The 15,284-nt window shown below is 33.5% G+C and overlaps 1 protein-coding gene across 3 annotated transcripts in view; it reads left to right on the top strand.

The window, feature by feature from the left end:
• Positions 1-15,284, top strand: part of schip1 (schwannomin interacting protein 1) — a 229,231-nt gene that overhangs the window by 209,964 nt on the left and 3,983 nt on the right. For all 3 annotated transcript variants that reach the window (XM_073817460.1, XM_073817461.1, XM_073817462.1), the window contains 2 exons: positions 3,504-3,621; positions 6,335-6,532. In XM_073817460.1, the coding sequence (XP_073673561.1) occupies positions 3,504-3,621; positions 6,335-6,532 (316 nt within the window). The remainder of the gene's footprint in view (positions 1-3,503; positions 3,622-6,334; positions 6,533-15,284) is intronic.

Here is a 15,284-nt window from a genome sequence, read left to right as displayed (position 1 = left end):
AAGCATCATGTGACGGTGTTTTTGAAGGTTTGAGTCAGTCAGCATGAGCTGGATTCAGGTAAGCGCTGTGTTGCGGGGTGTTTGTGTGTATGTTGGGCCGGAGCCCGGCGGAGCGTGCGGACACGGGCCTTTTCTTCAACTTTCCATGACCACAGCGTCCGGTGTTGATAGTGAAACAGCGTCACGTTTCTGTGTTTGTGTGGTGAAGCAGAGCTTTCAAACACTCTCTCTATGAACACGAAGGGCTTCCCCCTTCAGCTCCGCATAGCCACACACACACTCTTCCCAAAAGGGAAGCAGCTCCTTCTCTCTCTCTCTCTCTCCGTCACACACACACTTCAACATCAATCCCTGATGCTCACTTTCTGTTTCACATCACAATGATGAGCACTTCTTGTCATTTCTTTGTCAGTGTCGTCATGCTGCTGTTATTACAGTAAACCGTTAGCACTGTGACATACTGCTCTTTCACCTATCTTTTATTGGAGCAAAAAGAAATCCCATGATCTTTCAGACACAATAGTTTTCATGCACTGGCCGCTTTTGAGATTTGGTTCTGCTTCCATAGCTTGCCTCTTTTAACATGCATTCATATTGCACTTTATCTATCTGCTTCCGTAGGTTTCAGTTTTAATACATATCTTCAAAAGCTGTTTTCGTAAAATGACGATGGTTCCACTTTAGTTTGGGGACCAGTTCTGAGTATTAACTAAGAGTTTTCCCTCAGTAAACTCCTGATGAACTGTTTATTAATAGTAAGTAAGGTAGTTGTTACGTTAAGGGATCTAGAACATGCTCATGCAATAATATGTGCTTTATACTAGTAATGTGCATACAAATAAACAGGCTTAAGCCTAGTCCTAGACTATAATGTAAGTCTGAGCTGTTTCGACTGAAAGAAACTTGCACCGACTGATCTTGAAAAATATATCAGTGCCTTTGTTTTGTCTCAAGATGCACACCAGTAATGTTTATAAAAATACTTAAATGTTCTTATTGAACTATGGCCTAATCCTGGATTAGTCTAAACTATTTTGTTTCTTCACTTCAACAGCACTTATATACATCAGTCTTTACAGTTTTATTCCTCTATATATTCTGACGGGGTTTACTGTTGTATATAATCCACACCGATTTATAAAACATTTTTAAACCGTGTTGTTTTTCCTGGCTGTTTGTGATGTATAGAGTGATAAAAACAGAAATGCAAAATCCCCTCTGTAAAAACCTTGAACTCTAAGATGTCAGCAGAATTGAATGTGAATTTAATAACCCTAGCTTCGTCCATTATCCATGTTAAAACAATATTTCAGAATTTATATTGCACTTTGTGACTAATAAACTGGTAAAGTATGATGATAAACGTTTACTCTATTCAGCTGAAGTGTGTTGCTTCAAGAAGAGAATGTTTTTATATATATATATATATATATATATATATATATATATATATATATATATATATATATATATATATATATATATGATAGATAAACTTCAGTGAATTTTAAAATTCTGACTTTAACTAGAATTTATATATTTGGCTTTTTATAGAAAAAAAAGTTTTTAATTATTAACTTTTTATAGGCATTCCGTCTAAATCTGCAATCAAACATTTTAAAATTTCGATACATATTTATGCGGTTCTTTATGTAAGGTAAACAAAATGACACTAATCAAATTTTAAACTGCAAGCAATTGCAAAAAATCACAGAAGTGTAAAATAAACAGCTCTTGTAGTGTTGTTCTGGATCCTGGAGTCGCTGCTGAGTGTTTATGATGGTTCAGCACTTCCTTTTCCTGTGCGTCCCACTGTTTCTGCTGCTGATGTCACCGCGGGTATTCCAGTGCTCTCACTATGTGCTTTTCTCAAATCAACGCTCTTTTATTTATATAGCACCTCCAAAACCATAAAAATCAACCACAGTACTGTACACAAGAGCGTAAACATCAAACAATCCCAGAGCGTTCATACAAACACAAAAAATACTTTTCCAGCCAAACTACCTACAAAAATTTTAAATCAAGAAGGATTTTCTAGACGAGCAAATTTGTTTGGTTTTCAGAAAAAAACAAGTCAAAATTAAGTGCATTTTTGCTTGAAACAAGTCAAAAAATCTGCCAATGGAATGAGAAAAATAATCTTGTTTTCTGTTTGAAATAATAATTTTTTGCTTCCCCCATTGGCAGATTATTAAGCTTGTTCTAAGCAAAAACTCACTTCATTTGGAACTTTTTTTTTCTGAAAACACAACATTTTTACTCGTCTAGACAATCCTTCTTGATTTAAGAATTTTTAGATATTTTGGTGGGAAACAAGACCAAAAATCATGAGAACATTGCAAAAAAATGCTTCTCAAAAAACGCTTTTCTCACGATTTTTGGTCTTGTTTCTAAATATCTAATAATTCTTAAATCAAGAAGGATTTTCTAGACGAGTAAAAATGTGTTTTCAGAAAAAAACAAGTCAAAATGAAGTCAGTTTTTGCCTAGAACAAGCCAAAATATTATGCCAATGGGGTAAGAAATTTTTTTTCATTTCAAACAGAAAACAAGATTATTTTTCTTCCCCCATTGGCAGATTATTTAGCTTGTTTCAAGCAAAAACACTCTTAATTTTGACTTGTTTTTTTCTGAAAACAAGACAATAATTTTTACTTGTCTAGAAAATCCTTCTTGATTCAAGAATTTTTTGATATTTTGGCTGGAAACAAGACCAAAAATTGTGAGAAAAGCATTTTTTGCAGTGCAGACATCCCATCTTTCTGTATTCGCTTTGAGTTCTTGGGCTGAAATACTGCTGAAGACTAAAATCAACTTTACTGTTCTTCAGCAGCTGTGTTTCCATTACCCGTAAAATTGCGCATATTGAAATTGTGAATTGAAAATACTCCTAATAGAAATGCATCAATTGCGCCAAAACTCCCATATATCACAAAAAAGTTTGGTAACACTTTAGAATAGGGAACACTTATTCAATATCAACTACAACTTTTCCCGCAATAAATTCCTAATTTGCTGCTTATTAATAGTTAGTAAGGTAGTTGTTAGGTTTAGGTATTGGGCCAATATTCTAGTAATATGCAAGCTAATAAGTTGAAGTTAATAGTGAATAAGTGTAACCTATTCTAAAGTGTTACCTAAAGTTTTTACGCTTGCATGAGCATTTTTTTCAGGCAATTTGAAAAAAGAATATTTCACAAAATAGCAATGGAAACTTTTTTTTTTTCGCATTTACACTCACATTCGATTAAATATAGTCAAAATCCCACAAAAATCCGTTGCCATGAGTTATCGTGAGAGGAAAAAATTATGTTTAATTCGCATAACATTGGTAAATGGAAACGCAGTCATTTCACAATACTTTCTAATCAACATTTGTAAAATATCGCCAAAGTTTTGCGCAAATCTGCAATGGAAACACGCTCTGTGTGAAAAACTAAAAGCTGTTTGAGATGAATTTACACTGATAAAGTGAATAATAACCCCGCATATCCTCACAGGCTTCAGAGTGGAATGAACCTGCAGATCTGCTTCGTCAACGACAGCGGCAGCGATAAAGACAGCGATGCAGACGACAGCAAGACAGAAACCAGCCTGGACACACCACTCTCACCCATGGTACACACACACTCACACACACACACACACACACACACACACTGGCTCATGGATGGTGTTTACTCTGGCTGGTGTCACAGAGGTCACACACACACAGAGACAGCCCCATCCAGAATGCCCCTGAATCGGGGATGTGGTTTGCGAGCCTTGGTTTCCCAGCAGACATTGCACTGTTACAGTAAGGTTAGGGCGTGAGTCACTGAGGGTCACAGGCCAGAGAAATGACCCCACCTACACTGGCCCTGTACAATCATCATTCATCAGATCATCATTACAACACACACAGCGCCTGTAGATTCCCCCTGGACACGCGCCGCATCACTCACACACATATATGTTGTGTTTCCATGTTTTATGGGGACATTCCATAGGCATAATGGTTTTTATACTGTACAAATCATATTTTCTATCGCCCTTGACCTAAACCTAGCCCTCACATGAGACTGTGCACACTTTTACTTTCTCAAAAAAATCATTCTGCATCATTTACACTGCAAAAAAAGCTTTTCTAACTTTTTTTGACTTGTTTCCAGCCAAAATATCTAAAAATTCTTTTCTTGTTTTCAGAAAAAACAAGTCAAAATGAAGTGAGTTTTTGCTTAGAACAAGCACAATAATCTGCCAATGGAGTAAGAAAAATAATCTTGTTTTCTGTTTGAAATATTTTTTTTTCTTACCTCATTGGCAGATTATTTTGCTTGTTCTAAACAAAAACTCACTTCATTTTGACATGTTTTTTTCTGAAAACAAAACAATTTTTTATTGTTTTATGAATTCTTTGATATTTTGGCTGGAAACAAGACCAAAAATTGTGAGAACACTTTTTTTTTTACTTTTTTTTTGTCTTGTTTCCAGCCAAAATATCTACAAATTCTTAAATCAAGATGGATTTTCTAGACGAGTTCAGAAAAAAACAAGCCAAAATTAAATATTTTTTTGCTTAGAACAAGCAAAATAATCTGCCAGTGGGGTAAGAAAAATAATGTTATTTCAAACAGAAAACAAGATTATTTTTCTTACCTCATTGGCAGATTATTTAGCTTGTTTCAAGCAAAAACACACTTAATTTTGACTTGTTTTTATTGAAAACAAGAAAATTTTTACTTGTCTAGAAAATCCTTCTTGATTTAAGAATTTTTAGATCTAAGTAAGAAAAGCCTTTTTTTGCAGTGCATAAAAAACAATAAGTGTGAACTGAATGTAATTAGTCAGACATTTAAAATTAATTCCATGTTATTCGGAATGAAATAAAAATTGAATTTTAAAAAATGTAATGTTCATTTAAATTCACACTGAATGTCATTAGCTGGATTTTAGAGTATTTTCTTAAGTATTTTCATAACTACTTCTATTGTGTTTGAAATATGGTTAAAGTACCAGTATGTAAGCATTTATGATTAACTAAACTGTTCTTTAATATCATTTTGTATTTAAATATATGTGTAATTACACATTTGTGATGATGAAGTTATGATTTAGCACATTTAAAGTATATGAATGTCAATTGTAATATTAAATAACAGTTATAATGATAAATAATTACTTTACATGTGCTTTAGTATGTTAGTCAACACATCAGAACGAGTGTACTTCCTTTAAAATACAACAAGATTATTAAAATACAATGATTTAAAGTGTACTTTAAAGTAAAACTTTTAATCTGACATACAAAGTGCACTTTTTACACTGCAAAAAAATGCTTTTCTCTTGTTTCCAAGCCAAAATATCTAAACATTCTTAAATCAAGAAGGATTTTCTAGAGGAGTGAAAATTATTTTCTTGTTTTCATGAAAAACAAGTTAAAATAAAGTGAGTTTATGCTTAGACCTAGCAAAATAATTTCGAACAGAAAACAAGATTATTTTTCTTACCCCATTGGCAGATTATTTAGCTTGTTTCAAGCAAAAACGCACTTCATTTATTTATTTATTTTCTGAAAACAAGACAATAATTTTCACTCATCTAGAAAATCCTTCTTGATTTAAGAATTTTAAGATATTTTGGTTGGAAGTAAAAATGTTTTTGCAGTGCTTAAATGACATGAACGCACTTGTTTTTCACACAATTGGAAAATGTTTTTCCTGATTTCTGTGACCCATCTGCGCAGATTGTTTACTGACACTCAATACAAACTTTAATAATTGCATTTATAAGCACTAATGATCAAATCCCTGGCAAACACTCATGAATGAGTTACAGGGGATACAAAATCAGAGACTATGTCAAAAATCTGAGACTAGGGAACACTTATTCACTATTAACTGTGACTTTTCCCTTAATAAATTACAAATGTGTTGCTTATTAATAGTAAGATAGTTGTTTTGTTTAGGTATCAGGGATGTAGGCATCAATAAGTGATTAATTAGTATTAATAAATGGCTAATATTGTGTAATATGCATGTTAATAAGCAACTAGTTAAGAGACCGTAAAATAAAGTGTTACCGAATACTGTAGGATTTTAAATTATGAAAGTAAATGTTAATTTATAATGAAGTAGGACATTTTTTAGCTGAGTAATCTATTAAAAAAAAAAAAGAAAGTATGGATTGTGTAAGAGTTTCAGTTCATTTAAATTCATATTTTGGTTTGTTATGCAGAAATACTGTTTAAAGAATGAATGCACATTAAAATGATTCTCACTGGTCATTCTTTGAGCTGCATTGGTTCATTGGAGAGCTGTCTAATCTTTGTTCTCTGTCCGTCTGTCCTCAGAGCAAGCAGAGCTCGTCCTACTCGGACAGGGACACCACGGAGGACGACTCGGAGTCTCTGGAGGACATGGACTTCCTGAGCCGACAGAAGAAGCTGCAGGCCGAGGCCAAGCTGGCTCTAGCGATGGCCAAACCCATGGCCAAGATGCAGGTGGAGGTGGAGAAGCAGAACCGAAAGAAGTCTCCTGTGGCCGACCTGGTACGTGTGCTTCCTCACGTCACGTGTTTCACTGAGACTCTGAAACCACAGCGGTCAGGAACTCCAGCCGACAGAGACTAGTGAGAGCCCATCATTGATCACAGGAAGACTTCTTCACTTATTACCTATTGCTAAATCTAGAGTTATAATCCTGACTAGAGCTCATCACTGTCAGATAAAACAAGTGCACTTAACTGTACTGAAGGCACACTTGAAGTGTTCATCAGTATTACAAGTTTGTTTTTAAAAACTGTAACTGCAGATAGTATAGTATTAATACTAAAAGACACTTTCATGACCAGTGTTGAGGGTTGTGTAAAAGATTACTTTTTCCAAGTAACTAGTAAAGTAACACATTACTTGTTATTTGACAAGAAAATATTTGAGTAACTTTTTCAAATAAGCAACGCCAGTTACTTTTCCCCCATTTATTGACTAAAAGCTCTCCTGTCCCCATGTTGAGAGAAATTGTGAGTAAGATGTTACTTTAGTTCTAGAATAAATGTGAACATGCATTAATTCATCTCACTCACTAAACAAACAGATTCAGTGTTCTTCAAAATCAATAAAAACAGTCAAATTCACCACAAACCTGCAATAATTAAATATGTTAAATAATACAAATATCCTTTATGTATTTAATCCCATTTTATTAACTGATGTCTTTGCTGCCGACCTTCCATGATCCAATTCATCCATACTAATAAGCACAAATTACTCAAGATAATCTAACATTAGTTTTCCTTTTTTATTGCTGAAGAGTTGACATTTGTTCTTCTGCGGTCTACTGTACAGACGTCAATTCACTTTTCTCTAAGCCTGAGGCTTTTGGTTTACATTTGACAAAAATAGAACTTTTTATATTAAAAACAAACAAGCAAGCCCTGGCCAGATTGAAAAAGTAACGCAAAAGTAACGTAACGCATTACTTTCTATTAAAAGCTAAACTAAGTAACGTAATTAGTTACTTTTTTAGGGAGTACCTCAATATTGTAATGCATTACTTTTAAACGTAACTTTCCCCAACGCTGTGAGGGACTGTTCCTTAATGCACTTTTAAAAAGTGCATTTTATAATAATATCATATTAAAACCTTTAACTGGCATAAGTGCCTAAGTTTACATGACCATATTACAACAAATCCTAATCTAATCATGACAAACTATATGTGACCCTGGAGCACAAAACCAGTCTTAAGTCGCTGGGGTATATTTGTAGCAATAGCCAAAAATACATAGCATGGGTCAAAATTATTGATTTTTCTTTTATGCCAAAAATCGTTAGGAAATTAAGTAAAGATCATGTTCCATGAAGATTTTTTGTAAAATTCCTACTGCAAACATTTCAAAATGTAATTTTTGATTAGTAATATGCATTGTTAAGAACTTAATTTGGACAACTTTAAAGGTGATTTTCTCAGTATTTTGATTTATTTGCACCTTCAGATTCCAGATTTTCAAATAGATGTATCTCAGTCAAATATTGTCCTATCCTAACAAACCATACATCAATAGAAATCGTATTTATTGAGCTTTCATATGATGTATATATCTCAGTTTTGTAAAATTTAACCTTATGACTGGTTTTGTGGTCCAGGGTCACATATATCATTGGGAAGGTCTAAGACTCCTAAATAGATATTTTACCACTTTGTGTTATAAATTATGTAGAAAAAGTTGTAACCTTTTTCACAAAAAGGTTCTTAACAATGCATATTACAAATCAAAAATTACATTTTGATATATTTACAGTAGGAATTTTACAAAAAATCTTCATGGAACATGATCTTTACTTAATTTCCTAATGATTTTTGGCATAAAAGAAAAATCTAAAATTTTGACCCATACAATGTATTTTTGGCTATTGCTACAAATATACCCCAGCGACTTAAGACTGGTTTTGTGGTCCAGGGTCACATATATATATATATATCTCAAAATTCATCCTTTGAAAACCATTTTAAAATCAAACATTGTATTACCATGGAAATTGGACATGAAAATCATATTATATTACAAAAAATGTTTTCATTCATGAATTAAAAATGTAACTGGATGCATTTTCACATTTATGTTCAAAATAGGTAGTGACGGTTAAAGGGTGAAAGTACACTTTAACTCATTACGGTTAATCTTTAGTTGTGTCTTCAAGGAAGTGCACTTATTTGGATGTGTTGACTGACACACTGAAGCACATGTAAAGTACTTGATTGTAATTGTAACTGCAGTGTGTTATATATTACATTTAAATTAATGCACTTTAAATGTTATAAATTGCTACTTTTTTATTACAATTTAAAATATTTTGAAATACATGACATTAGAAATGAAATTAAAGTATATTTTTGTTTATCATAAATGCTTGTCAGTACATTCGGCAGTACTTTAACCATATTTCAAGGACAATAGAAGTAGTTATGAAATTACATATAAAGATGTACTAAAGTCTTACTAAAGCAGCTAATTGTGTTTAATATAAATGACAACTAAGGGCCAGATTTACTAATGGCTTGCGCCAGCACAAAAACATTGAAAAGGCGTAGACACTGTTATTTTTGCGCCTGACCGTATTGAATATCGAATTCTAGCAGTTTCACTTTCAGATGCAAAATTTATGAGTATTGAAATGATTCACTCAATGCAATTTACTAACGTTTACACTTGTCAAATTACCGGTGTTTGCATCACTATTTAATGACCGAATAAAGCATGTGGTAATTTGCGCTGCTTTGGTAGATTGCGCTGGTCATTATGGAAATGATCCGGCTGCGTCTGTGTTTATTATTCTGCGCATTGCCAGTAAATCACATGCAGAATTTTCCACTCTCATCACAGTTTCTATGGAATTGCGCTCTAACGCTCTAACTAATTTGCCCTGTTTAGTAAATCTGGCCCTATGTGTCTAAAACATTATATTTAGTTCAGACTTTTTTTTTTTAAATATGCTAAATTGTTGTTTTTCACATAGAAAAACATAATAAATCATATTATATATATATATATACATACATACATACAGTTGGAGTGAAAAGTTTACATACACCCTGCAGAATATGCAAAATGTTAATTTATTTAATAAAACAAGAGGGATCATACAAAATGCATGTTACTTTTTATTTAGTACTGACCTGAATAAGATATTTCACATAAAAAAACATTAACATATAGTCCGCAAGAGAAAATAAATTTATAAAAATGACCCTGTTCAAAAAAAAAGTTTACATCCTCTTGATTCTTAACACTGTGTTGTTCTCTGAATGATCCACAGCTGTGTTTTTTTGTTTAGTGATAGTTGTTCATGAGTCCCTTGTTTGTCCTGAACAGTTAAACTGTCTGCTGTTCTTCAGAAAAATCCTTCAGCTCCCACAAATTCTGTTTTTTTTTTAGCATTTTTGTGTGTTTGAACCCTTTCCAACAATGACTGTATGATTTTGAGATCCATCTTTTCACACTGAGGACAACTGAGGGACTCATATGCAACTATTACAGAAGGTTCAAACACTCACTGATGCTCCAGAAGGAAAAACCATGCATTAAGAGCCGGGGGTGAAAACTTTTGGGATTTGAAGATCATGGTAAAATTAACATATTTTGCCTTCTGGAAAACACATAAGTATCTTCTTTAGCTTCTGGAGGGCAGTGCTAAATTTAAAGAAAATATGATATTTAGGCAAAATAAGAAATATGTACACATTTTCATTTTGTTCAAAAGTTTTCACCCCCAGCTCTTAATGCATGGTTTTTCCTTCTGGAGCATCAGTGAGTGTTTGAACCTTCTGTAATAGTTGCATATGAGTCCCTCAGTTGTCCTCAGTGTGAAACGATGGATCTCAGAATCATACAGTCATTATTGGAAAGGGTTCAGATACCAAAAAATGCTGGAAAAACAAAAAAAATTGTGGGTGCTGAAGGATTTTTCGGAAGAACAGCAGGCAGTTCAGGACAAACGAGGGACTCATTATTTTCTCTTGTGGACTGTATGTAAACATCTTTTATGTGAAATATCTTATCTGGGTCAGTACTAAATAAAAAACAACATGCATTTTATATGATCCCTCTTATTTTGCTAAGATAATTAACACTTTGCAGATTCTGCAAGGAGTATGTAAACGTTTTACTTCAACTGATTAGAATGTTATTATGTTTTAGGGTCAAATGTGCAGTCTGTGGTGTCTTATAAGTTCATAGATGGAATATTATCATGACGATAATGATTATGGTGACATGTGTTGGTCAGTTTATATATAGAAATACAATCAAAACAGTAATTGTGATACAAACGCAATCTCCAGCACAATTACATCAGGGCTATCTGGTCACGTCATGCACTGAGAACGCCTCAGCTTCCACCGCAGCCAGAGTCAGCGACCGCTGAACTGAAACTGTGACACACAGCAGGAAGCAGCTTCTCCTGCCCGCTTGCGCCAGAGAGTAACGCAATGGAGAGCAAACATGGCTCACGTCAGGCTAGGGGCACACGGGGGAAATTCTCCCGCAGCCTGAGAAACGCACGACTCTCCAGCGGTCAGAGCCCATTGCCGCCCACAGAGACACTGACAGAGAAACTGCGGCGTGACGCGCTCTCAGAGGACATTCGCTGAGCTCTGAGTAATCAGTGCTGCTCCTCCAGCCGCTGCTGGACCTTCTGTAGTCAGAACAAAACTGACCTCTGCTCATCACAATTCCTTTGAAGGACACTGGTGTTCTTGAAGTGGCACCGCTGATGCTGTTTCTCTGTAGAGCTGGTGTCAGTGGGACAGCCCATGATTAGATCATCTCATCTTGAGGAAACATCTTCAACATTTTTTATCTTGTTTTCTTAAATCAAGATTTTCTAGACAATTAAAAATCATTTTTGCTTTCAGAAAAAAATTAAAATTAAGGATTTTATAGACAAGTAAAAACTATATTCTTGTTTTCAGAACAAGTCAAAATTAAGTGCGTTTTTGCTTAGAACAAGCTAAATAATCTGCCAATGGGGTAAGAAAAATAACCTTGCTTTCTCTTTGAAATGAGATTATTTTTCTTACCCCATTGGCAGATTATTTTGCTTGTTTCTAGCAAAAACGCACTTAATTTTGACTTGTTCTGAAAACAAGAATATAGTTTTTACTTGTCTATAAAATCCTCGATTTAAGAAGACAAAAAAAATCCAAGCAAGAAAAGCATTTTTTGCAGTGCATAGATGTGAATGTATAGCTGATGCAACTACATGCAACTTTAGTTTAAACACAGGAGAGATGAAACTGTCACACAGTCTGTCAAATGGAGTATAAATAGTACAGTACTTTAAAAGTTATCGCCTTTGTGTCAAAACAATACTTTTGGATTGAGACAGCAGGAAAATCCAATTTTATCATGTGAAAAAAGAAAAGTCATCCACACTCACCTCTGTTAAAGCACTTGATTCTTTAACATATATTTCCAAGTCACAATTATTATTATAGGACTTTATTCAATAAAAATTGTTTAAAAGCAGATTTATGGAAAATAACCTGGAAAGTAATGTAGCAAAATTCGTAAATTCACCCTGGATTATAAAACCTGTCATAAGTAGCATGGTTATATTTGTAGCAATAGTCAAAAATGCATTGTATGGGTCAAAATTATCATTTTTTCTTTTATGCCGAAAATCATTAGGATATTAAGTAAAGATCATGTTCCATGAAAATATTTTGTGAATTTACTCCTGTAAATATATCGAAACTTAATTTTTGATTAGTAATGTGCATTGCTAAGAACTTCATTTGGACAACTTTAAAGGACATTTTCTCAATATTTAGATTTTTTTTTTTTTGCACCCTCAGACTCCAGATTTTCAAATAGTTGTATCTCAGCCAAATATTATCCTATCCTAACAAACCATACATCAATGGAAAGCGTATTAATTCATGATATATAAGTCTCAATTTAAAAAATTTGCCCCCTATTACTGTTTTTGTGTTCCTGGGTCACACTTACGAAAGTTACAGCTCCACTGTAAAAAAAAACAAAGTTGTTTCAGCTTAAAAAGTAAGTGTTTGTGCTGCCTTAAAATTTTAAGTTTAGTCAACATTAAATGTTAAGTTGTACTACATGAAAACTTGGATATTTGAGTTGAGTAAACATTGAATTTTAAAGCAGCACAAACACTTTTTTAAGTTGAAACTACTTTTTTTACACTGTATAAGCAGCTCTACAGAAAGTAATAGTGTCATTATTCAGATCAGTTCAGTTGTCATCTCATGATCAGTGCAGGTAAATCCAATGCAACATGCTAATATAGGATAGGTACATGATAGTAACATGTTAAATAAGTTAGAAACATGCTAGCAACATGCAAAAACATGCTATCTATCCATTTATCCATCCATCCATCTGACAGACTATTGCCTTCAAAACATTCAAGCTTTAAGCTTTAAAACTACTTTAAACTTTTTGTACTGAAAACCATTACATTTCTACAATTTCTAAAAACTTTAAAAACTTTTTCACACTTTTAGATCAGGCTTTTGAAGCCATCGTAAAGTTTGTTTTGACAAATTTTTTATCTAGTTATTTTTAAAACAGCACATTCTAAAACCATATATCAAAGCACATTTCAACTAAAAATTCTGGGATTTTGATTGGACAACAATCTCAAACTTGCTAAGCAGAAGGGATTTTTTTTTTTTTTTTTTTTTCTGGTAGGCTTCAGCTAGTGTAAGTCCTCTTTGTGTTGTAATGATCTTAAATGCAGGGTTACTGGAGTTCACTTTATAGCAAGATCAATCTGACTTTATTACAGTTACACAGAAACATGAGTGTTTCTCTGATTTCTGCTTTAGTTCACATTCACTTCACTTACTAGTGTGTAAATCTTTGCGAAATCCAGCTCATTGTCACCTTACGGTGCTCATCTCTGTCCAAAATGGGGAAAAACGTTTCAATAGGAAAAAGGTCAAAGCAAGTGAACTGATGTGAAAGTAAAAGTAAAACTGAAGTGTGTCAGAATGTAGCGAGTCCTCATGGGAACTTCAGATGGGTGATTTACCTGAAGAATTACCGTGTGTGATACTAGTATTTGTAATGTGAAAAACCTGCTTTAGTTTCTGTGAAGACATCTGCTATTAATGCTTATTTTTACTCATTATACCTCATATCCGCTGCTCAAACAGCCTTCACTAATAACCCGTCATTATAATTAATAATAGCCCTGTGATTCTCTGGAAGACCTGAGTGTGATCGGTCAGTGCGGTCGTAATGATGATTAACTGTATAACGGACCACTGATTTATGACGTAGATTAAAGAGATTACAGCTTCCTTTATTATACACGTTCAAACATGGTGAAGAACGGCATCATGTTATAGTAATCCTGCCTGAAATCACGCAGTGAACGAAAATCAAAGCCCAAGTTCTAATTGCATTTGGAAAATTGATGATTTCTGAGAACCGTTTACCATTTTTGAAATATCTTAATGACGTTTGTAATTACGCTCGAAATTCGCCTATGACAGCTGATCTTTTCAATGATATTTTCATGAATACTTTCTGAGAATCAGTTACTTTCGCTTAGGGCAAAACTGAGCATTGACTAAAGCCTTTAATTACTTCCTCTTAGCATCAGATTTTCAGACTTTTCCCACGTGACATTAAATTATGTTTTCATGAATGCTTTTTAAAAAAAACTCTCACTTTGAACAATAATGACCTTCTCTAAACAGAGCAACACAAGCAATATTTAGAGCTCTACATTGTCTTGAATGTCACTGCAGCACTGATACATGAGCCAGACAACACTAGAAATACAGTACAGACTCAACATTTCAAACTAAAGCTGCTTCACTGTAAAAAATAAAACAAAATAAACAATTTGTTGAGTCAACTTAAAATTATTTGTTACCCTGCTGCCTTAAAATTTTAGGTTCAGTCCACTCAGATAAGTTTAGTCGACTTGAAATGTTAAGTTGTACTAAGTGACAACTTCGATATTTGAGTTGACTTAACAAAAAAATTGGTTTGTTAAACTTAAAAGCTGGGCAAGTTACCCAGCTGCCTTAAAAATGTAAGTTGAATCAACTCAAATATCTAAGTTGTCACATTTCACTGTAAAAAAAATTGTTTAGTCAACTTAAAATAATTTGTTACCCTGCTGCCTTAAGATTTTAAGTTCAGTCAACACAAATAAGTTTAGTCGACTTGAAATGTTAAGTTGTACTAAGTGACAACTTCGATATTTGAGTTGACTTAACAAAAAAATTGGTTTGTTAAACTTAAAAGCTGGGCAAGTTACCTAGCTGCCTTAAAAATGTAAGTTGAATCAACTCAAATATCTAAGTTGTCACATTTCACTGTAAAAAAAATTGTTTAGTCAACTTAAAATAATTTGTTACCCTGCTGCCTTAAGATTTTAAGTTCAGTCAACACAAATAAGTTTAGTCGTCTTGAAATGTTAAGTTGTACTAACTGACAACTTTGATATTTGAGTTGACTTAACAAAAAATTGGTTTGTTAAACTTAAAAGCTGGGCAAGTTACCTAGCTGCCTTAAAAATGTACAAAAAAAATACTAAAATTTACTAAAAATTGACTAAACTTTTTTGAGTTGACTGAACTTAAAATTTTAAGGCAGCCAGGTAACAAATTATTTTAAGTTGACTCTGCAAATTGTTTTTTACAGTGTTTGAAACCAAATGTATTCAGAAAAGCACTATACAAATACATTTGATATATGTGACCCTGGAGCACAAAACCAGTCTTAAGTAGCACAGGTATATTTGTAGCAATAGCCAA

The sequence above is a fragment of the Garra rufa genome, chromosome 14, assembly GCF_049309525.1.
Source record: "Garra rufa chromosome 14, GarRuf1.0, whole genome shotgun sequence".
Classification (NCBI taxonomy): Eukaryota; Metazoa; Chordata; class Actinopteri; order Cypriniformes; family Cyprinidae; genus Garra; species Garra rufa.
The sequence above is the reverse complement of the archived record's forward strand: the minus strand, read 5'-3'. Positions and strand labels throughout refer to the sequence as shown.